This window comes from Corythoichthys intestinalis, chromosome 8 (genome assembly GCF_030265065.1).
Source record: "Corythoichthys intestinalis isolate RoL2023-P3 chromosome 8, ASM3026506v1, whole genome shotgun sequence".
Lineage (NCBI taxonomy): Eukaryota > Metazoa > Chordata > Actinopteri > Syngnathiformes > Syngnathidae > Corythoichthys > Corythoichthys intestinalis.
Window position 1 is genome coordinate 45,242,142 of NC_080402.1, and position 25,427 is coordinate 45,267,568.

At 40.1% G+C, this 25,427-nt stretch overlaps 1 protein-coding gene across 4 annotated transcripts in view; it reads left to right on the forward strand.

The window, feature by feature from the left end:
- Window positions 1-25,427, forward strand: part of radil (Ras association and DIL domains) — a 56,721-nt gene that overhangs the window by 27,948 nt on the left and 3,346 nt on the right. For 2 of the 4 annotated variants that reach the window (XM_057844049.1, XM_057844053.1), the window contains 9 exons: window positions 4,025-4,137; window positions 4,200-4,316; window positions 6,812-6,935; window positions 14,858-15,030; window positions 15,371-15,521; window positions 16,535-16,740; window positions 21,080-21,347; window positions 21,898-22,043; window positions 25,099-25,238. In XM_057844049.1, coding sequence (XP_057700032.1) covers window positions 4,025-4,137; window positions 4,200-4,316; window positions 6,812-6,935; window positions 14,858-15,030; window positions 15,371-15,521; window positions 16,535-16,740; window positions 21,080-21,347; window positions 21,898-22,043; window positions 25,099-25,238 — 1,438 coding nt within the window. Of the gene's footprint in view, window positions 1-4,024; window positions 4,138-4,199; window positions 4,317-6,811; window positions 6,936-14,857; window positions 15,031-15,370; window positions 15,522-16,534; window positions 16,741-21,079; window positions 21,348-21,897; window positions 22,044-25,098; window positions 25,239-25,427 lie in introns of those variants that run through there. The other 2 variants (XM_057844052.1, XM_057844054.1) reach the window with 2 other exon arrangements.

The following is a 25,427-nucleotide window of genomic DNA, read 5'->3' on the forward strand; positions in this document are numbered from 1 at the left end:
TTGTGTTTGGAGACATGACTTCTTCTTTTCTTCCCCTATCGGGCAGCGGGTGCCGTTGAGCCCCTCCACTGTCACAAAACAGACATACTTTGAGTTTCCGCTCATTGAAAGACCAGGATCTGCCACTAGTACTAACAAAATATTTTAACGGAATGTGTTATGTTTGCTGAAGGCTTTAAATTGTCATTTCAAAAACATGTACGATAGATTGAATCAGTGTTTTCAGTTACATAGGCGCAACTCACAGATCAGAGTGGATCGCAGTTTTCCATCCATCCATCCATCCATCCATCCATCCATCCATCCATCCATCCATCGGTTCTGCCTACCCTCATGCAACAACATACCATCTAGAAATAATCTCACTTTCATACATTTCCAATTCAAACTGGAAATGGAAATCTTGACAACCTCAACTGACTCATCACACGTTACAAGCTAAAGTAGTATTTTTCTGAAAATCTTGGCTCGCTTGTCCCCAGCGTTGTGAACGTATGCGTTAAAATGCAAACAAGTTGCGGTTGGCCACGCATGAGGAAAGGGGTAATTGTAGCTATAGACCAGGGGTGTCCAAACTTTTTGCAAAGGGGGCCAGATTTGGTGTGGTAAAAATGTGGGGGGCCGACCTTGGCTGACGTCCTTTACAAGCAAATTTTAGCAAGCCATTTTGTGTGTCACATTTGCTTTATTATTTTTTTTAAGTAATTTCAACAATCTCGCAACTAGCATGTGTGGCGTTCTCTTTCGACTCTCGGGCTCTTGCGAGCTAACTTGAAGTTGCTTAAATTTTTCGCTGCGTATCGTCCCTGTAATCTTGTCATACATGTCAGCGTGTCTTGTTTGGTAATATCGCCTCACATTGAACTCTTCAAAAACAGCGACTGTCTCTTTGCAAATGAGGCAGACACAGTTGTTGCGTATTTTAGTGAAGAAATAGTCAAATTTCCACCTATCTTTGAAGCGTCGGCCAACGCAGTCAACTTTTTTGTTGTTGTTGTTGATTATCGCTATTTTAGAAAATTGTAAGTAAAGGGTCACACGCGGTGATGTTGCCTAGAGTGCTGCTGCCTTTTAGTGGGTAAATGAGGAGCAGCATTTAGTGTGTAAGCTACTTCATATGCTGGTAGCAGTGCTGCTGACCAATTTATTAAGTCTGTGTGCGGAACAGACGTTATTGAGTTTATGACAGACGCTGGGGGCCGGATAAAATTTGACCACGGGCCGCATTTGGCCCCCGGGCCGGACTTTGGACATGACTGCTATAGACCCTACTCACATGACGTCACAACCACGCCTCCGCACCATATTGTCCGTCAACTCGTCGTGTTGACTCATTACCGCTACATAAATTCCTCCTATTATGGCGTGTTTTTCTGCTCGTTAACATTAATAATCAAAACGGTGAAGGCGTGTGTGGCGGTTGGTTGCAATAACAGAGAAGATAGATGGAGAGACTTGAAGTTCTACCGTATTCCGAGAGACCCGGAGAGGAGACCGAGATGGACTGCTGCAATTCGACGAGAAAACTGGGCTCCAAACGATTACCACAGATTATGTAGTAGTCATTTTATATCTGGTAAAATGCATTTAATATATATTTAGAGGGTTTTGGGCTGACAACCACAATTAAGATCATTGCGAGGCTAATCGCCGACAACATACAGTTTCAAATTCAAGATGCTTATTTCTTCCACCATCATTACATTTTGAACAATATTTAGCTGGTACCAAGTGAAAGAAGCTGGCCTCGTCTACGGATCATCAGTTAAACAGGTGTGTCCAAACTTTTTGCAAAGGGGGCCAGATTTGGTGGGGTAAAAATGCGGGGGGCTGCCTTGGCTGATTTACATAAAACAATATATTTAAACAAATTTTAGCAAGCCCTTCTGTGTGTCACATATGCTTTATTATTTTTTTAAATTCATAATTTCAACAGTCTCGTCTTTGTGGCGTTCTCTTTCGACACTCAGGCTCTTGCGAAATACTGCTGCTGTGAAATTAAACTAGCTTCAAGTTGCTATAATTTCTCGCTGCGTATCTTCCCTGTAATGTTGTCGTACATGTCAGCGTGTCTTGTTCGGTAATATCATTATCGCGTCACATCGAACTCTTTGAAAACAGCAACTGTCTCTTTGCCAATGTGGCAGACACAGTTGTTGCGTGTTTTATTGAAGAAATAGTCCAATATCCACCTATCCTTGAAGCGTCGGCTATCGCAGTCAACTTTTTTTTTTTTATTGATTGTCGCCATTTTAGAAAATTGGAAGTAAAGGGTCACACGGGGTAATATTGCTTAGAGTGCTGCTCTTAAAGTTTTTCAAAATTTCGTGAGAATAGGCTGATTTTGGTTGGACAAGATAGTTGTAGATATCAGGGTAGCAGATGTCAGGCAGAGAGGGCGAAGACAGCGGGTTGAAAAATATCGATTTAGGCATCAAATATGGATCTGGCGAATGGATAGACTGAAGCTTTTCCACATAACGCCTTTTATGCAATGCATCCAAATAGTTTACAGCGTCTGAAAGCACCGGGGCTTCCATAAATTGCACGACAAACTGAAACCATTGAGAATACTGATAAACAACGGCCAATATGGCGGCCGGATACAGCAACACGTCATTCTGAGACGTTGGTGAGTAGGGTCTATTGACAGTCATTTGCGACACTGAATTCAGTCTCTGAAATATTTCCTCAAGATGTAATCATTTTGATACAATGGCATCTTCACAGTGCAAAGGTGGCACAGCAGCATTTTATATGAAGTTGCCTTTCCTTGCTCCTGAAACATAGATTTTTCCCCTCTTCTGTAATTTAAGGCATCCTCAAAGTAGTTTGCAGCTAATTGTTGATCTTGACATCATATAGATTGGCAAAGTGAAACTAAAAGAAAGCAAAAGTATTCGCTAGGTCAGGGGTGTCCAAACTTTTTGCAAAGGGGGCCAGATTTGGTGTGGTAAAAATGTGGGGTGCCGACATTGGCTGACGTCTTTTACGTAGAACAATATATTCAAGCAAATTTTAGCAAGCCATTCTGTGTGTCACATTTACTTTATAATCTTTTTTAAATCAATAATTTCAACAATCTCGCAACTAGCCTTTGTGGCGTTCTCTTTCGACTCTCGGGCTCTTGCAAAATACTGCTGTTGTGAAATTAAACTAGCTTCAAGTTGCTTCAATTTCTCGCTGCGTATCTTCCCTGTAATCTTGTCGTACATGTCAGCGTGTCTTGTTTGGTAATATCGCCTCACATTGAACTCTCTAAAAACAGCGACTATCTCTTTGCAAATGAGGCACACACAAATGTTGCGTATTTTAGTGAAAAAAAAACAGTCCAATTTCCACCTATCCTTGAAGTGTTGTCCGTCGAAGTCAACTTTCTTTTTTGTTGTTGTTGATTGTCGCCATTTTAGAAAATTGGAAGTCAAGGGTCACATGGGGTAATGTTGCTTCGAGAACTGCTGCCTTTTAGAGGGTAAATGAGGAGCAGCATTTAGTATGGAAGCAACTTCATTTTCTGGTAGCAGTACTGCTGACCAATTTATTAAGTCTGTGTGCGGGCCAGACGTTATTGAGCTTATGACAGAGGCTGGGGGCCGGATGAAATTTGACCAGGGGCCGCATTTGGCCCCCGGGCCGCACTTTGGACATGTCTGCGCTAGGTCCATGAGGGACATTAATATTCATTTCGCTGCTAAAAAGAGAAACTTGAATTATCCATCCAGTCTGTACTGCTGGAGCCTAGCTCAGCTGACTCATAGCTGCTAACAGAAGCTTGTACTAAAAAAAATAAAAATAAAAAAGGAATTTAAATGAAGCAAGAATTAGTCTACACAAACAATCAGCAGCACATCTACTAATAGCATGCGTTCAATTAGCTTGTACATCAAACCAAAGAAGTGATTTTCAGCATTTGACTGTCAGGAATTGCCACAGTGACACACTCTCACATTTGTTGGGCACTGTTTTCACCCCAGTTCCCTCTTAAACGCATTGGGCAGTGTCCTCAAGTGTTCTTGGGTTCCAGGCTCAAAGGAGTCTCTGCTGTCAGCGACTATCTCTGCCAATGAGGAGGCCATGAGCATTCTGGAGGAGGTCATCATGTATACCTTCCAGCAGTGTGTCTACTATATCACCAAGGTATGCACACAAAGTAAACGGAAACCAATTTCGTCCTAAACTAATGTGTATTTCCATTGCAGGCTCTGTACGTGGTTCTACCGGGTCTACTGGACTGTAATCCATTCCCGTTGGACAGTTCAGAGCCATGCTGGAAAGGAGGCGTCGGATTCCCCGAGCCGGTACGCAGGGTTCTCCAGGTAAACGAATATTTTTCTTAATAACAAGTAGGGAGACTATTATCTCAGCATGTTTTAAATAGTCCATTTTTCATGTTGTATCTTTTTAACTGATCTATTATAACGCAAGATCCTGTAATTAAGTACTGTAATGTTTGGACTATAAGCCGCTACTTGTTTCCGTAATTTTGAATCCTGCAGTTCATAGTCCAGTGCGGCTTATTTATTGCTTTATTTGGGTTAGTAGGTAACAGCAGCGTCATAAAACTGCAATTATGACATGATTATGACACTATCATGGGCATAGACAAATGAATGAATGTCATTACGTGTCATCCGGCAAATTATGTTGCCAACAATCCATTTGTGTCCAGCTCTGATCTTTTACATCTGCTCACAAGTGAATTAATTTGCCAGATGACACAAAATGACATCTGTCATAAGCATTCATTAATGCTAATGGCAGTGTCATGTCATAATTATGATGGTCTTATGACAGTTTTATGGCGCCACTGTCAAGTAAAATAAATACCATAACTGATAATTAATGCAGCAGGTGGCAGTAGAGGTTGACTGTCTCCCCCGAGGGAACAGTGATGGCCAAATGAAGCTTCTTGAAGCAATGAAGCTCTGCAGCCAATTGGTTCAAAGCTTCATGGTGGTTCATTTGGTTTTATGAGTCTTATGATGGCGCTGTAAAATAAAGTGTTACCGGTTAATATCTTTTGGTGTAAGTATCACATAATACAGTGAGGACAGCTGCGGCTTATTGTGCAGTGCGGCTTATCTATCACCAAATGCTGTTTTCGTGTCAAATTTGGTGGGTGGCGGCTTACAGTCAGGTGCTCCTTATAATCCAGAATTTACGATAGTTGTCGTTCCAGTTAAATAAAAATAATTATGAATTAACTACAAATAGAATGACAATTATTGTTATAGCTAATTATTAAACATCCTAATAAATACACCCCCCAAATTGAATGAAAAATAAAGAATATTATTTAACAATTAAATAATGTTTTTAAAATGACTTGGAAAACAGTATGGCATGCTGTGGTGATCTATAATCAGGGGTGCACATAAGTGGTCCGCATGCGCGCATGCGTACTGGACGTAGACAAACGCGCTGGCCCTCAACGGCTTAGATACGCTTTTGCGTACCGATGGCTGACCACTGTATTTGCAGCGGACACGAGAAAATAACTTCTCAAAATGCCGAAGAGGCAGGCCACACTGAGTAATTACTTCCGTGTTCCCCCACCCCCGTCAAAAGACAGACGACAGAGACGTCACCGGAGCTACCGAAAAAAAGGACTTTTGCTGAAAAGTGGTTACAGGATGTACCATGGCTAGAAGCAAATGATGCTCGCACGGAAATGCGGTACAAAATGTGCCGTGAGAATCCCAATGTCGCCGATAAGAGCAGCGCATTTTATGTTGGGTCAAAGAATTTCAGCCATCCAAACTTTGAAAAGCACGAAAAAACAGAGCGCATGTGGCAATTACGCAAAATATCGATGTCAAACAGGACCCCACTCGCCCTATGGACAAGTGGCGGAATAAAGGTAATGAACAGCGAAATGCACTGACAAACGTGTTTTTGCTCGCATTTTACAAAGCTAAACATGCACGTTCAATGAGGTCTTATGAGGAGGACATCCCACTTTTAAAAAGGCTTGGAGTTAATGTGGGAGCTGCATAATGCCCTTTATTTTGAATAGGTGCTTTTTATTTCTTTACATTTCACTTCAAAGTAATGGCAATTTTGTTGTGCCAGTTGATTTTAATCAAGCATTAATTGTTAATATAATTAATTAAAGTTAATTGGCTCTAAGTGAAGCTTGTCATAAATTTATCGCATCGGGCGGGTCGGCTCTCAAGCTCAATGAGGACCAAGTCACATCTCCAGGTCCTCCTCTGAGAACCTGGGCAAAAAAATTATGTGCACCCCTGTCTATAATGAAACATACATACAGAAAGGAAAAGGAATTATTATTATAGGAATTATTCTTGAGTTAAAATAATAATAATTTAAATGTAAAATAAATATGCACTTCTAATAAAGGGAATTTTGAATAATACAAATTGAAAAAATAAATAACAAATCATTTAATGCAGAATTTTATTTATTTAGAATGAAAAATTTTATGCATAACATTTTAATATTTTTAATAATAATTAAATTTTTGTTAATGTAAAGTATTTTTATATCTAAAAATAAATGAAAATATTTATTTATGAATAAATTTAAAAATAAATATATTATGATTATTACTTTACTTGAAGGACTTGAATGCAAATTGAACTAATGTTAATAGGATAAAATCAGAATTTACTTAACTATTATCATACCGATAATGTGGTAGTAAAAAACTTTGGTGGATGACATTAATGATCTTCATTTTTATTTTTATGTCCTAGTAGTATTTTTTTTCTTTTACTTTTTTTTGTCTTGATTGCAGGTGAGTTTTTATTTGGTTATGGAAAAGTTTGAATTTGTGTGTGTTCGGGAACAGGTGTTCCAGAGCACCCAGGAGCTGCTGCAGGGCTACCAGGTCCACCCGGAGATCCAGGCGCAGATGTTCGCCTACCTCTTTTTCTTCTCCAACGTGTCCCTCTTCAACCAGCTGATGGACAAAGGTAAATAGGATGGGGAGGGGCTCACCTCCATTAGACCTTCCCCGAGGAGGCAAGCATCTGTTCGGAAGCGTCCTTGTCAGCAGTTTGACTTGAGGCGAGGAAGACGTTAGGCGTGGGGGCGCATCAAGATTTGTCCTCTTTGCCCTTCCTCCCTAGCTACTAATTCCCATCAGCCTCCTCCTCCTTTGTCTTTTACTGAGTGTCAGAAGGGGATGTCTGGAAGAAGTACCATTAAGGGAAAAGGTCAAAACCTTGTTATGCTGTGGTGGCCTTAAGGCATGGCATCATATTTTCTTTGCATTCAAGTAAAAACTCCAAATCTGGCATTGTTCATCTGTACGGTATACTGTATGTGTAAAAAAAAGAGCAAAACGACCCTGAAAATAAACACACATAAAAAAATAGATGTGCATTCATGGGCATGCCTTCTTCATGTTATTCATGCTCACTAAAATTTCTAGTCACTATGTGCAACTGGCTTCAGAGACTCAGTTGAAATAGATCTAATCAGATCTCAGACCTGAGAAAAAAATCAAAATTGACCCTTGAAAGTCATCTTCAAAGCAAATTGTCACGCAGGAATGGCTTCTTCAGGCTTTTCGGTCACACTATTAATAATACACAGGACAGCCAGATTTTTTCCAAATAATACCCCAGAGGGCCATTATCGAGCCAAGTACGACCTTTGGAAGTGAGTGTAATCATTATATACATTTATACCAAATATTAGGTCACAAAGTGAAACTGGGTTGGAGGGCTTAAACGATTGAAACAAACATGATAGAACTTATGAAAATAGCTAAAATGACCTTAAAAAAGGAAAGCTGCTGTTGCTTGGCTCTGGGCTGCAGTCAGGTATTATTGTAAAATGGCAGCTCCAAACCAAAATGATTGACTTCCTTAGTCTTTTGAAGCATGGCTTCTTGAGACTTTTTCGTGGGTCTACTCATGATAGACATGTCAACCAGATTTCATGCCGCCAAGTGAAACTGGCTTTTAAAGATGAATTTCCCACCCAAATTTTCTTTCTAGTGCTATACTCTTCTTCAGCAAGTCTACCAGTAGCCACCTCTAGTAAATTTCCTTGATGGCTGCAGGTCGATTCACCTTTTTGAGTGTAAGCAGACACACACACGTCATATGTCTTCATCAGCAAGCCGGGACAGCAACACCTTCACATTAATGCAGAGGAACGCCCCCGTCTGGCTCCTTTTAGTCGCTCATTGATGTTTCTGTCGCCTTGGTAACTGTGAAGGAAGTGTGTGTGTGTGTGCGTGTGTGTGTGTGTGTGTGTGTGTGTGTGTGTGTGCGTGACTTGCGAGCAGTGTTGTCGATAACCTAATCTGATTACTTTCTTTCAGTAACGAGTAATCTAACGTGTTCATTTTTCCAAGCCAGTCATCTGATTAATTAGTTACCATAGTGTCTGTGCGTTACTATTTTGTTATTGCCTCATAATGTATGAATGAAGAATATTGTAGTCATGTATGAAGAGAATTATAAATAGAAAATCTTAAAAGGTTCCCGCGACATGTTGGTTTCCCTGGTAACCGCTCATTGTTGTTCCTGTTTTGTTCTCGAGTAACACTCGCTAAGTGTTTTGGGACTGAGTGTGAGAAATGGGTGTGCTAGCGCATGTGCACACTGGAGCTGAGTGCAGCCACCTTGTCAAGCTTCGCGGGTAGTGTGGACCCAAGTGCAGGGAAAAGAAAGTGGTGTGGCAGATCGGCAGTGGAAAACGATTTAATTAAGGCTAACAAAAAACAAAGTATCAACCAATATTTTGGGGATCCAAAAAACACAGAAACAAACAAAAACTCAGGTCACTAACAAAAGGCTTGATATCAAAAACTTACTTGGAGGAACACAAGGGCTTGGACGGAAAAAACTGCTGGGAAAAGACGCTGACGTGCACATGAACACTGACAATGACACAACAAGGTTTGAAAAGAAACTGGGAGCTTATATACGCACACAGACAAGTGGTAACAAGACAACGAGGAACAGGTGGGTGACACAGAAGGATGCAGGTTGGAGGATACACTAGGACCAGGCACAACAGGTCAAATCAATGGGCAATCACATGGACACACTAGGATGGAACTAACACAAAACCTAACACACCTGTTGAGATGTGCGAGAGAATGTTGATCTGTGTGTGTCCATGAATGAACGTGAGTATTTCTCCTTCATTCTGGAGGGTTCCAGCGATAGGTTGGAGCCGCTACATGCACGGCCATTTCGTAGCTTTGCCGTTGCAATGGCGGGAAGTTGGCGACCATTGTTTACATCATATTCGTGTTGTTTCCGGAGTGTAGTGGTTATCACGTTTGCCTCACTTCATATTCGTGTTGCACACTTATGCCATGAGGTGACGTGTTCGTTCAGCATCTTTGGGATGTGTTATAAGTCCTATTGAATGTAAAGTGCTTAGTTGCGGCCACGTTTTGTGGCCAAATTGACCGCATGTGTGTACAGTGTACTTCCGGGGTGTGTGCGCACATCCGCGCATGCCCCCACCTTTGTTTTTATTTTGTGTTTGGAGTTGATTCCATCAAATTCAATGCAGTTTGTCAGTTATTTGTTAGTTTCAGGACTCTGGAGTGGCTAAGCTAGCGCGAGTCAATGGTGGCTGAAATCAACTCCATCAACTAATTAAACCTCCGCTAACACGAAGACTAACTCTCATATGAAAAATTATGATCTTCGCCTTTAAATTAAATTTTCAGAAAGTCAGTTACATGCGATGACATTTTGCTGTTGTCATTCTTATGTTGAGGCAGCAAAGGGATAAAAATTGGTAAAAGTAACTGATAAAATACTTTTAAATTAACTTTGTTACTTTGATAATAAAGTAATCAGTAAAGTAACGAGATTATTTTTTCGAGGTGTAATCAGTATTCAGTAATTAAATTAATTTCAAGTAATCTGTCACGACAACGCTGCTTGTGGGTAACAATGTGTGGAACACAAACACATGCTCATCTAGCTAAAGCTAAAACACACCTGAAAAGTATTCAGAGATTCCCATATTTCTCATTTTGTTTTTTCACAGCCTTACTACAAAATTTACTAAATCAACCCTCTTGCGAATACAGTGAGAGTTTCTGGGGACTTCTTGTTATTCCATTAAAAAAAGAAGCAATGCACCAAATGTAGAAAATGTCAAGTCTGTGCTATGCTGTGTCTTTCAAAATCATGTCATTCATTTTGTACGAAATCTTTTATTTATTTATTTATTTTGTTTTATTCTTTTTTTTAAAATTTTCATTCAAGGTGAAGTTTTTAGTTTTTTTGGGTGGGAGGGGGGCAAATGCGTTTGAAAACAAAAATTCTTTGAAACCTTTCACACCATCGTTATGCGTTTTTATCTCTATAATTGTAAGAAAATACATGAAGGCAGCTCATTTCGGGAAAAAGGCTTTGATATAACAACATTATAAGTTAAAAATGGAGTTTGTAAAAGCATTTGATGTATTTTTGTGGTGGAAAGACCCAGCTTTAGCGACTAGTGGCTAATTGTCCTTTCACCTGCTAAATAGATTACTGCTAACTAGCGTAGCTCTTTGTTTGGTGTGTGTGCAAAGCAGTTCAGCTTTATAACACCTATGCGAAGAAGGTCAAGTGATGTCTCGTCTGTTGTCCCTAGATTACTGTATGCCAAGACGTAAGCCTATTACACAAGTGTGTGTGCGTCTAAGACATATGGTACAATATTTGAAGTGGTGTTTCATCAAATAGCAGCAGTCCGTCAATCTATAGTAACTTGGTCCAGACGCTAAAAAAGCTCAAGTTCTCGGTGGGATACGATGCCATCAATACATTAGCGAATAGCAATCATTGAGTATTTCTAATATGAACATGGTGGAACCATAATGGCCAAATTGTCATAATTTAAGAACTGTATACAGTGAGGAGCAGAAGTATTTGCACCCCTTGTGATTTTGCAAGTTCACCCACTTTGAAAATAGGTAGAGGCCTGAAATTTCAATCATAGATGCATTTCCATTTATATAGACATAATCTAAAAAAAGAAACGAAATCCGGAACTCACATTGTATGATTTTTCAATAATTTATTTGTAATTTGCTGGGGTTCATTAGTTGTTTTACCCCTGAGAAAATCAGTGCTAATATTTAGTGCAGAAGCCTTTTTTTGCAATTGCAGAGGTCAGATGCTTTCTGTAGTTCTTCACCATGTTTTCACATATAGAAACAGGGATTTTGGCCCATTCCTCCACACAAATCTTCTCCAGATCTCCAGACCGGGGCTGTCATTGAGAAACACAAAGTTTCAGCTCCATCCAGGGGCGTTACCGGGGTGCGCAGGGGTGGGAAGTGCCCACCCACGGACACACTCTGCCCACCCAAAGAAAACTTTATGTAGTACTAATTGCAGTCTGGGTATGGTATCCCATTCATATAGTACTGATGTGTTGTTCTAAGTTTTAACCTTTGCGTTGTTACCTCCTCTTTCACCTTAAAAAAAAAAAAAAAGAAATGAAAAGTTGGTTTTGTTCCTCGGGGGCGCTACACACATACAGTGGGGAGAACAAGTATTTGATACACTGCCAATGGGTTTTCCCATTGGCTGTGTATCAAATACTTGTTCTCCCCACTGTATGCGCATATTTTGAATTTATTCTTTTATTTATTTGTTTTTGTACATTTTATCAAAGTTTTTACCAGTGTTCATCTGGCTGTTGAGTTTGGTGAGTTTTGAAGCATTCTGAGGGGGGTCAAAGTAGGGCTCGAAGCGTCGACGAATAAAGAATGACTGCTAGGGGGCGCTACATAGTGTATTTGGAATTTGTCTTTACACGGTATCAAAGATTGGTGCATTTTGTAGCATTCTAAGGGGGTCAAATTGAGCTCAAAGGGGCTGCGGAACAAAGAAGAACTATAATAATAATGATAAAACCGAGGAATCGCAATAGGTTACCTAAAAAAATATTGTCTCATGCATGTCCATACTGTTCAGTTATGGATGTGTTCTAAGTCAAATAAAATCAAATCAACTTTTATTTGTTTAGACCAAATCACAACAACAGTTATCTCAAGGAGAAAACAAAACATGTTTTAAGGTGCAGTAGCCCTACGCTGGATTTCAACCTACTTGAGCATTGTAGCTTTATTTATTTATTTATTTATTTTGCCCCCTCAGGGAAGACTAATGCCCACCCACACTTGGCATCCTGGTAACACCGCTGAGCTCCATCCAAAGAATTTCGATTGGATTGAATTCTGGAGACTGGCTAGGCCACTCCAGAACCTTGATATGCTTTTTACGCAGCCACTCCTTGGTCACCTTGGCTGTGTGCTTCGGATCGTTGTCATGTTGGAAGATCCAGCCACAACTCATCTTCGAGTTTGACTGAGGGAAGGAGGTTGTGGCTCAAAATCTGACGATACATTTCACCATTGTTCCTCTGGCACCAAAAAGTTCTACTTTGGTCTCATCTGATCACATGACTTTCTCCCATGACCCCTCTGCATCATTCAGATGGTCCCTAGCAAACTACAGACAGGCCTTCACATGTACTGGGTTCAACAGGGGAACCTTCTGAGCAATGCATGAGTTTAAACCATTGCACCGTAGTGTTCTACTGACAGTAGCCTTTGAAACGGTGCATCCAGCTCTCTTCAGGTCATTGACCAGCTCTGCCATGTAGTTCTAGGCTAAGCCCTCACTTTTCTCATCATGAGTGATGCCCCACGAGGAGAGATTTTACATGAAGCCCCCATCTGAGGTAGATTATTAGTCATGTTTAGTTGATTTGTTCTCACCAAGCTGCTTTCCAATTGTCCCATAGCCCTTTCCAGCCTTGTGGAGCTCAACATTTTTTTCTCTGGTGTCTTTCGAAAGCTCTCTGGTCTTGCCCATGGTAGCAGTTGGATTATGACTGACTGTGGGGTGCACAGGGTCAATAATGACCTCAAACGGGTGGTGGGTGGGTGGTTACTTAATGGCGTAATGGTGGGCTTACTTTTAAGGTAGACTGACAACTCTTTGAGTGTCATAATTATTGCTGATACTAAGGGGTACAAATACTGGTGAACCCCAGTAAATTACAAATATATAATTGAAAAATCATACAATATGAGTTCAAGTTCATTTTTTAGATTGTGTCTCTATCAGTGGAAATGCATCTATGATTAAAATTTCAGACCTCTACCTATTTTCTGAGTTGGTGAACTTGCAAAATCACAAGGGGTGCAAATATTTCTGCTCCTCGCTGTATTTTTTTATGTATTTGCATTTTTACTTATATAATACAATATGAGCAATATTTTTGCTTGACTAACTTGATGGATTGAATGGGCGTTTGCTCAGCCAGTCTACATGTGTTTTGCGGGTTTAGAGAAGGTGTTCGATCACGTCCCTCAGGGAGTCATATGGTTTGTGCTCCGTGAAGTCCCTGATCCCCTTGATACAGCGTTTGATACCTTTCTGACCGGGTCAGAGTTTTAACTGCATTGCCGACAGAAATGCCCACATGATTTTTTTGGTCTATTCCAACGGCTAATTGTGTCAAATTATAAGATACTGTCTTAGAAAAAGTTATGGTGTGGATTGGAATGGAAGAGTGGTCATACAACAAGGCCAGATCATTTTGATCAAAAGTAGAGGTGTCCAGATTTCATATTTTTGCATGTGACTCGGAGTCTCCTGATTCTGAGGATCTGCGGTTACAGAGTACAGGGGTGTGTGTTAAAAATCGGTTACACAGCACAAAATAAGGTTGCAAACAAAATATGTTTAACTACTGTATTCAGTTTTATACATGTATCGTATATATGAATATATAAAAATTGTATAAAAAATTAAGTTGGTCATCCATTGTAATAAATTAAGTTCTTGGGTGCAATATTAATGAACAGCTAGCTATTTTTATTGCTTTATAGTACTTAAAACATAAAAATAAATACATTTGAACCCCTTCAGTCTCGCATTTTTCTGATGGGCAAAAAAATGTGCAGATTTTTACTCTATTCAAGTACCAGAACAAAGTGCAGTTTTTTGGTTGGGGATAGTTCATGCTTTTTGTTTACTTTTAATAATAATGTGGTTTTAAAGAGAAATGAGCGCTTTACGTTATCCTTTTGTTTTGAAGTTGCGTTTGGTCAGCTGTTTTCAAAGAGCCAAAACTATCAAAGAGGGCCATGCCAAACCTCATGATTTGATTTCGATGGGTAAAGTTTCATCCAATCATCTCCTAGAAGTGGCAACAGCAACTAAATTCTGTGTGATTATTGGTTTAGAGACGCGTACACATCCTGTCCTTCAGCAGCATGCTCAGGTCTGAAAGGGTTAAAAACCCGATCTTTTTCTCCAGTTTCTGAAAATAATGTGATCGGGCCCGATTTCTGATCATGTGATTGTAAGTCACAATTAAAGTAGCATTTTCTAATTTATTCATTCATTTAATTTTACTTCAATGCAAATCCAAAACGTAAGATTTTTATGACCATTTCCATCTTTTCCAATTAAAAAAAAAAAAACATAGCATATTCAATAACTCATACTTTTCATTCATTCGTCATCTGAACTGATTATCCACACAAGGGTCGCAGGGGTGCTGGAGCCTTTCCCAGCCAACAATGGGCAGGAGGCAGGGTACACTCTGAACTGGCTGCCAGACAGTCGCAGGGCACCTCATACTTTTAGATAATTGATAAATAACTATTTTTATTAATTTAACCTATTACCAAGTGCAATTGAATGAAAAGTAAATTCATCCAAAAAACTAAAAGTTATTGTTATCTACAGTAAATGAGGTTCAACAGTCCCTTTAACTCCTTTGAAAGGATTAGCCCTTCCCTGTGGTTGCTGTCAACAGAGCTCACTTAACCTTGATGAATTCAACGCATTGTAGAACATTAAGCGGCACTCAAAGACCACCTGTTTGTGTGCTTGTGCAGGTCCATCTCGCGGCTGGTTTCAACGTTCCAAAGTTCTGCAAATGCAAGCGTGTCTACGGATGGTTTTAGAATGGGCCCGCAAGTCGGCATTGGGACATCTGGCAGACAAATTCTTCACAAAGCTCAACAGTTCCATTGCCGTTCTGGCCACGCCGCCGCAGCAGCTCACGCAGGCAAGCGTCACCCATGCCCTTTATCCTGCTTCATATTTTTGTGCTTTATACTTGAAATTAATTATATTTTGAAAAATTTTAACTCACTGTACTGTGTAATAAAAATATATTAACATAACAAAGAAAAAAACTTTTAGCTCCTTTTAGCAAACTTACTATTTCTCTTTGAATAAACTATATATTTAAAAAAAAAACTGTACTATTTGTAACCGTTACCTTTATTCTTAACAACTCCCCCAAATATCTATAATTCACCTGATGAATAATATAATTAAGTGCAGGCAAACGCAAGTCAATAATTATTTAAAGGTGGTTTTAAAGTTTCTTTTATTGCCTGCAGATGAGCTGGCGAGTGTTGTCCAGTGAGCATTCATCCCTGAAGCCAGTGCAACTGCACAGGATCTTGACTCAGTATCAGATCACCGCAGAGACTGGGCCTGTGCCATTGTGGCAGCCCGGCAGCGAGGACGAGGCCTACATCTACCGGACAGGTGAAGAAGTCAGGGAGCGCACTCAGAGTAGGATTAAGAAGAGGCCTACCCAGTACCTTCATTTGGCAAGGAGAGTCTACTTCTAGGAATACGACAAAGACTAAGATTAAAGTATACTCTTGGGGTCAGGTTCTAGATTAGAACAAAGGATCTAGTTCTGAATGAAGGTACCAGAAAGCTCTAGCTGTGAGAGAGGGTTCTAGTTTGAAGAGTAGGTATTTTTCCTGATACAGGGCTCTAATCTTAAATGTAGGTCCTAGTCAGGAGAGAACGTTCAAGGCTGCAGACATTGTCTAAAGTATCCGGTATAGTTTTCTATTTTGATGACTTTTCAGCTGCCAATGTCTGGCACATTGTTGCTGTAATGACAACAATTGAAATATGAATCTGTGTCCATAATAAATGAGCAGGTCATGCAAAAATATACTCGTATGTGACATGCGCGGAATGGTTGAGGGAGATTGGTCCTCTGCCAAGCTGAAGATTGTGGATACGATCCTGCGCCCCTGTAAATGTCCTCAACAAGGTACTGAGCAAAATGCTCAACACCAAAGTTGCTCCTGATCCTGCATCCTCAGATCGATAAACAAGAGGAGACAAAGCTAAAGTGCTTTGAGTAAGCAAATCAAATAAAACTTAACCTGCATAGCACCTGTTTTACATATAGAAAAAAAAGTTCTCTACATAAAAATAATAAGAACAAAACAAGAACGACACACCCCACTAACTGCTCCCAATTTCGATTGACACATCAACACATGCATATTGACTGGAAGACTCAACACTGGGGAACCAGATGTGAAAAGGCCAGCTGAACAATATCAATTCAACAATATTACCTACAATGCAAGGGCAGTTACAGAAAACCTCATTATGCTATGATAATTATGATGATGATAAAAGCAGGACAGATAACTAACAACCAGTATTGACATTTAATGTTTTTATCTAACTGATTTAGATCAACTTGTTGAGCTAATGTGATGCTAACATGTCCCCATTGGTGCATTCAGTGGATCTCCTAGAGAGCTTTGAAAACCACCCTCCCATTGTGCTGCCCAGCGGCGGTTTTGGCGTGGACCTGGACGGTGAGCGCGTGGAGGACAGTGTCTACCGGCAGCTGCTCTATGTGCGGCACTTCTTGTGGGGCTTGCGCGCCAAGACGCATGCTAACACCACACACGCTAACGGCAACAACAATAATGCAGCGGACGTTCAGGTGAGACACTGGTACAATGTCAGATTGCGATATCACAGTGGGTCTCATCAACATAATACAAACTACGTCACTAGGGCTTCAACTAACGATTATTTTTATTATCGATTAATCGGATAAAGGTCACTCTTTTCAATTACCTTCACAAATTGAAGAAGCTAAATAACAAAATCGAATGAAAAAGGGGCAGACTGTAATGAATCTGTTTTTTTCTTCAAAAGGTTGTTCATAAATGCAATCCAATTTTAAAGTACACTCTTTTGTATGACAATTTAGTTTGTGTTTGTGGTGAAAGGAAACTAAACTAACGGAACGAAAAAAGAGCAAACGACTCTTAGCGGTGGATTACTCCGCTCGTGCGTCGAAGAATGATGAAGATGAAGAACGCAGCTAGCTGCGAGAACTAATGTGAATTGCAGTACACATTGATGTGAATGGGTTTATGTGTGGGGTTTCTTCATAAAAACAAATGAGACTTTACTATTTAACAACAACTCAAGTGCTAATATGCTTCTCCAAACAATACAACTGGACACTTAAGACACTACCGGTAATTAGCATGATCGCTAACTAGCTTAGTGCTCCGTGCTATGTAGTCACAGTTTATCACCAAAGAATACAAACAATACAATTGGCTTCATTTACTCTCCTCTGACGGAGGCAAAGTGGATCTAACAACACAAAAGACAAAGTAACTCTCGACACTCTCTCTTGCTCTAATAACTGGTGCATGCAGCCTTACATTACACACAAACAAGGACCCAAACGGGACTGCTCATAGCTGCTGGCAAAAATCGATTATCAAATTAATGGGCATCTAATTTATCAATCGATTTTACCCGATTTAATCGATTAGTTGTTGCAGCCTTATATGTCACTTTTTACCACCTTTTATTTAAAAACTGGGCTGGGTGAAGGATTTCCATTTTTTAAGCAACAATTGGACCACCCTGAAGCAGCATTTGGCACACAACCACACCCCTACACTTAATATCAGTGTAATCTGTGCGTAAGCATCTGTGTTGGTTGAGGAGTTCTTTGGTAATCTTGCTACTGAAATTAAAAAAACTTACACACATAAACATACGCACATACTTGTACATGCATGCACTGTCTTTTGTACACACATTTAGACAAACGTACATCAGTACCTGAACACCCTTGCAAGTATTTATGAACAGACCTTTAAAGATGCATACGCCCACACATTTGGAAACACTCACATAGACGCACACATGCACGCGCGAACACATCCACATGCATTTTTACGCACACACTTATAAAGGTATACACGCGCACTTGTAACCGCACACACACAAACCTAAAGTTGGCGTAATCTGTGCGTGAGCAGCTGCGCTGGTTGAAGTGCTCCTCAGTAATCTTACAAATGAAAGAAAACCTCACACACACACACACGTGCACGCACACACAAGATGTAGCAGAAGAGCTAGACATGGTTAAATCATGGCTAATCTGCTTAGTAGTCAGGCTGTCTCATCAGTAGGTCGACTAGACCGTAATCCTCCATTTTAGGGCACATCATCATCGTCATCCTCAAGAAGAGGGCACTTACTGCATTCTCCTCCAAAAATGTATAAAGTTATCACTCACTCGTGGGGAGATGGGAATAAAACACTAGTCACAGAACACAAAATACTGATACATTGGTCAGGAAATCATTCTAGGATATTCTACAAAAACTAATAAACAGAAAAACAAGCTTCTGCTGTGAATTGGAATGAGTTTATCACTAGTTGACATCCAATCCATTTGAACTGCAGGGTGGTCCCTCCCACTTCAAACGGATTGAACGTCTATGGCTGTCAGTGGCAGATAATGCCAGGCAATGAGTAATTTGGGCCATTTACCTGATTTTCAGTTACTTCCTGTTGATTTTGGGGTATTTTGTGGGTCACTTGCTGTTTATTTTGCGTTACAGAACAGTTAGTGACCTGGGGATCACCCAAATGAATAGGCAGTGACTCAAACTCTACAGGAAATGACCTGTAAATGCCCTAAATTGAAAAGCAAGTGACCTGTGAATGCCCTGGTTTTGAATGAACGAACGTTCCCAGTCTAAATGGATTGGGTGTCGAGCACCATCAATGGCAGCTTTTTTTTTTTTTTAATTGACACCTTTTTAAAACAATATCTCACTTCTTGACAGGAGCATATTGATAACCGTTTGGGATACAAAGTATCAGGATATATCACCATTTCGATATTTTGTCACGCCCCTACCTACAATAATCCGTTTAGAATATAACCCATCATGATTTCACCCATAATGGATCACAACCAGTAACTCATTGGCTGCCAGTGGCTGGGAGTGCTGGTAGCGATCTTTTGACCACTGCCACTCCCAGCCACCCTGTCAAATTGGATTGGACATCTATCATCGTCAGTGGCAGTGAAACATGATCATTCAATGCTAGCAATCCCAGTTCCAACAGGTGTAATGTGTAACCCATGTTTAGCAACTATCTACAGCCTGCCAATTGCAGAGTTAAAGACATACACATACATGAATATTACAGTTCTTATCGTCAGGGAAAACATGCAAATATGTATACTTTATGTGGAGGATTATTGAACTTTTATAATGAAAAGTTAAAAAGAAATGCACATAAATTTTCATTCAATAGCCCTTATAGTTTGATAGGCATGAAAAAAAGATGTGGTTGTCAATGGTAAAGTCTAAATTTTCCCAAATAATATAACATTTAAAAGTTATCGTTTTGATTTTTTGTGTTTTCTACTGATCTCCCGGCCTTCACCAATCAGCCAATAGCATACCGCACGTAACACGTCACCTTTGCGCATTATTATTCATGACATTAGCAACTGCTGCAAGGGGGGGTCAAACTTGCGTTTGTCCATCATGCTACATGCATGTAAATAGTGTACGAACAAGATGTTTACTGAGCTTAACCTACCAATTCTGTCTGAAAAGGATGTCCCTAGTGCCAAATTCACTGGTAAAGATGTGGAAGAACATACAAATGTTAAAAAGTTAAAAAGGTGGCTTGAATGCGAGGGCTGAAAAAAAGATGGGAAAAAGTGCCGACCTGATCCAGAGGCAGCTTTTTTATTGACTTTTTCTTGTGTGCATTGCCTTTCGCCACTGACAGTTACGTTCTCCTGTTTTAACAAGCTATCCATTACCACCATATGCCCTGTCTTTCTTATATTTTATATCCTCTGGTTGTCTTACGTCTCCCTACGAACGTTCTTGGGGGTAATTTATATTGCTATTTTTGTGTAGCGATCGCAAATGCTCCTCAGTGACAGCCAATGAACACTTTAAATTTTTTAATTAATAACAAATCTTAATTCTAATAATTTATTTACACTCCCCCCTTACTAAGGTTGTTTCTTTGCAACAGAAAAGGTAAAGCTGTTAAAACTAGAGCCAACCTGTAGGCATGAACAGGCTTACTACAAAAAGACAAAGGCCAAACATGGCTAATTTATTTAGATATCCGTATTTTAGAAAAATAGGCTTAAATGACTGTTGTGATATGTAAATAAAATTGTAATTTTTTTCAGGTCATTCATTTTTAGACAGAAGCAGCACGGCAAAACGTCCCGCTAAAAAAATAAGTAAAAATATCAAAATGCCTTACCTTTTCGTGGCAGGCAATGGATCAGGATTTTCATTTGTAGGACCATGGCCCCCAACAAAATGTTTTCTGCATATGAAGGGGAATGGCTTCACCTAGCTGGTGTTAAACTGGTCTTTTGGATGTCTGCACAAGTTGATCAATTGTTCACATTTTTTCCCTCTGAGTTTTCTGCTTCGGGAAATGTGGACGCTCGTAATGTCTAGTGTTGTTTCTACAAGTTCCATAGCAGCAGTGTTTACTCGGCATGTTCTTTTTTTGAAAGATAACCGGCGGAAAACAAGCAGTACTTGCATGGGTTGTATGCGAGCACAATTCTATGTTGACCCCCTCCCGGTTTACGATGGTGACGTCACACAGCCATGCGGTCTAAAAATAGCATTCGTGCGGTACACTATTACGACATCAGTTGTGCTTCTGCATCCATGTTGCCAGAGCTCAGTAATGTGTAGGCTACCTAAACTAAGGCTGTTGCCACTTTTACTGAACAGTCTGAATTAATGTCTGCCACAAGAGCACAAAAATTGTTATAAATCTCATATGAGTCATGACGAAATCAGAAATAAGACAGGGATATGCATTGGAGATTCCTCTGATCACTGAGATAAAAGGGCTTATCTGGCAACACGAGGTTGTTGTGTGATTCAATATTATGACCATGGCTGCAGTATAATTTTTGGTCACCAATCTTACACATGACTCCTTTAAATGTCATTTAGAGGGATCCGCTACCCCCACCCTTGCTGCATGGCAGTCCCCGTTTAGCCCCTGGTGATGGAGAAGAAGACAGCAGCCGTAGTCAAGTCCACAGCCTCCGGCGGAACGGGGGCGGTGTCCTTCACCACCACCATCATCATCATCATCACCACCAGCACCCTCACACTACGCCGGGCTACCCCGAGGGAGGGCCAGGCGGAGGGGGGGGAGCTCTGCAGATGAACGGTTGCGGAAAAAAAGCCAATGGCCTTATTGCTAACGGCATGGAAGGTAGGACTGTGGGAGATACCGAATATTCATAGTGCAGGTGGTGGCGGGTTTCCGAGAAGAGCTAACACGTCACCAGTTCAGATTCTTTATGTTGCTTGTCAAATTGGCAATTGGGGGTGGGGTTAGTTTGCCAATCTGTTTTATAAATGTTTTTTGGAATTTGCCCTCAAATGTTGTATATTACATTACACTGACCTGTTGTACATTAGAAAATCTGAAAAGCCACTAAAATCTGTACTTTTAGAATGATAGTATATAAAACTATGAGAAATTGCCTTTTTTTTTTGTTTGTTTTAATGATGATTTTCCATCTATTCTTTGTACCGCTAATCCTGAAAATGAATATTTTCGGCAGTGTAATCATGCAGTGTATACTAAACTAAGGTTTAGTAACAGTGAAGCCTACAGGCACGTATGAGAAGTGCGTTTTGGAGCTCTTCTGGAAACCCCCACCTACACCCGCACCTGCACCACCGTTTTTGTGTGTGTGGACCCCTTAGCAAGACCCTCTGTGTGCGGTGCGTGTGCGGTGCGTGTCTGTCCTCTGCAGGCTGTGTTAATGGTGGCTGTGAGTTCCCCTTCCCCGTGTCCTCCTCCCCCGGCATCCCTCCTTTCCCTGATGACATGTGTGTGGTGTTTGTAGTGGAACTGGACAAAGGACCCTATGGACTCGGCATGGGACTCATCGACGGCTTGGTAAGTTGTTTTTTTTATGTACACTTCAGATGCAGTTCGTTCCATGACAACGCTTACAACTCAAAACACTCTTTATCTATTATTAAGATTGGAATTTCAAACCCTTTGTTCATTTTGAATAGTTCCAAATAGAATATTTAATTTGTAAATTTTAACTCCTTTTTGTGACTAAAGTATATTAACCCACAACAAAGGCACATTTACAGTCCTGCACACCATTATTTGCATCTATGAAGTTCAAGTTCATAATGTAAAATATCAAAATATATAAAAAATATATCAATATCAAAATGTCTACCGTAACCAGTGTTGTTAATCTTACTGAAAAAAAGTAATTAATTATAGTTACAAATTACTTCTCCCCAAAAGTAATTGCGTTAGTAACTCAATTACCTGAATGTAAGAGTAATTAGTTACTTGGCAAAGTAATTGGTGATAATTACTTTTTTTTTTTTTTTTTTTTTTTTTGAGGGAAAAAAATATATATATTGGCCACACTATGTGAAGTTTTTTGTGGAGGTTTTTGGTACAATTGGCCCGAGCCCAATTCTTTACCCTAATTTACCCTTTACCCTGAATCAACTGTTAAAAGTTGTTACAATTGCTCCCATTATTGCATTAGTTCCCTTCTCTCTACTTTCGACATATGAAAGTTTTAAAACTGTTTCATCATTTAAAGATAGATTCAAGTCAAGATTTTTCCGATTTAGAAGTATTTTAGATAAAAAGTTACTTAGGTTCGCTAGGAAGGTTCTCTACAACAGAGCCGTCCTAAAAAGCCTACTGCTTTAAGATGGCGGCTGTCTACTAACGCATTTAGTGCCATGTCTGTCATTTTGCATCTAGTTATATCTATATACAGTACATGTGATATCTACCATGTCTAACATATCTACCATAACATGCGGGCGTAGTTTGTCGGCTATCGGCTACAACATGTATTATTGGAGCTACCTAGCATCGCGTTTGCTCGGCGTCACAACTTTCTTGCCTCCTCCCCGCTCCTGCTCTGCTCTGTCGTCTCGGTGAGTCCGTCTCCCTCAGACTTTTCGACCAATATAGTAACGCATAGTAACGCATGCCTTTCTGTCCTCAGTAACGGTAACGGCGTTGCCAAGATGAGAAAAGTAATTAATTAGATTACCCACTACTGAAAAAAATAACGCCGTTAGTAACGCCGTTATATTGTAACGCCGTTATTAACAACACTGACCGTAACCTCCGAACTATAAAGTCAACGTGACTATAAGCCGGCCCGCCCATAGCAAGCAATGGATGTCCATCCTTTTAAAATCATTGTTTTGTAGCGGCATATACAGTCATGTAAAAAATTAGGACACCCGACGGAAGCCTGTGTGTTTTCTAACATACTTGGTCATATGGATATTTAATATTAATTCTAACACTCTTGAGAGATTCAACTAATAGAACTAAACAATTAAAACTGAACTTTCTTTAAAATGTATATTTAAATAAATGCAATTTCTGTTGAAGAATAAATTAGGACACCCCCACATTCAATCCCACTTAATATGGCTAAAATAACACACAGGGGTATCACATCAGGTGCACGTGATTAGAATATCATTTTCCAGTGTTTTGAAGGAGGCTTGCCTTATTTAAACCTCACATTTAGTCTGGTGTGCCCCTGACTGTTGAAGTGAGAGAAAACACCATGGTGAGATCAAAGGAGCTGCCTGAGGCCTTCAGAAAGAAGATTGTAGACACTTTTGAGTCTGGTAAGGGATTTCAAAAGAATCTAAAATCAGCCATTCCACTGTCCGGAAAATAGTCCACAAGAGGAGGACATTCAAAACAAATGCCAACATACCCAGGTCTGGCTGTCCAAGCAAGTTAACCCTGAGAGCTGACTGCAAGATGCTAAAAGATATCTCCAAAAACCCTAAAATGTCATCACGGGACCTACAGAAGGCTCTTGTGAAAGTGCATGCCTCTACAATCAGAAAGAGACTTCACAAGTTTAACCTTCATGGGAGGTGTGCAAGGAGGAAACCTTTGCTCTCCAAGAAGAACATGAAGGCCAGACTGAAGTTTGCCAGAGTGAATGTAGACAAAGAGCAGGACTTCTGGAATAATGTTCTTTGGACAGATGAAACTAAAATTACATTATTTGGACACCAGAACAGAGGACATCTTTGGCGTAAACCCAAAACAGTATTCCAGGAAAAGAACTTCATACCAACTGGGAAGCATGGAGGTGGAAGTGTCATGGTTTGGAGATGTTTGTTCCAGCAGGTTCTGGCCGGCTCACCATCATAGAATCCACCACGAGTTCTATCATTTATCAGAAGGTGCTTGAGGAACATGTGAGATCATCTGTGAAAAAAATAAAGCTGAAGCAAAACTGGACCCTGCAACATGACAGTGACCCAAAACATACCAGGAAATCCACCAAGGACTGGCTGAAAAGGAAGAAATGGAGAGTCCTGGAATGGCCCAGTCAAAGCCCAGATCTTAATCCCATTGAGATGCCGTGGAGTGACTTGAAATGGGCTGTACATGCAAGAAAACCCTCAAACATCTCACAGCTGAAAGTATTCTGCGTTGATGAGTGAGGCAAACTTTTTTCAGACTGATGTCAGAGACTGGTAGATGGCTACAAAAAGCGTCTCACTGAAGTTATTTCAGCCAAAAGGGGTACCACTAGCTATTAGGTGGTAGGGTGTCCTTTTTCCTCAGTTAGAATAAGAATTTTTGTTGATATATTTGGTTTAATGATGATGATATAATTCAAAAAATTAAAAAAAAAGATTCTATATAGAGAGCTTGTGATGCATTTGATAAAGTAGGGCAAATGATCAACAAAAATTCAAAACAACCAATCGTAAAAAAAAAAATTGAAAAACTTAAAGCGTGCTGTGACACTGGTATTCATCCTTTCTCCTAAATATGTAACACGTTAGCTGCGTCTCAATTCAGGGGCTGCACCCTGCAGCATCGCGCCAAGTGCTGTCCCAATTCCTTTAAACCAGATTTCCTGTCATCATGAAATTTGTGATTGACACTTTATAATTTTTTCCCCATCCTTTCACAGCACACGCCTCTCAATGCTCCGGGGATCTACATCCGGACGCTTATCCCCGAGGGGCCGGCGGCGACCGACGGCCGGCTCAGGATCGGTGATCGAATCCTTGCTGTCAACGGGACCAGTCTGATCGGAGCCGACTACCAGAGGTGAAGCTTTTATTTAATTAGGTGGCTTTTAAAAAGCTACAATGCGCTTGAAACTTCACGCCCACAGTCCATCGCAGATTTTTTTCAAATAAGAAAAAAAAAATCAGTATTTTATTTAAAAATGTTAAGATATATATAGAAATGATTTGTACTCGTATATATCTCATTTATACCATACTTATTGCATTT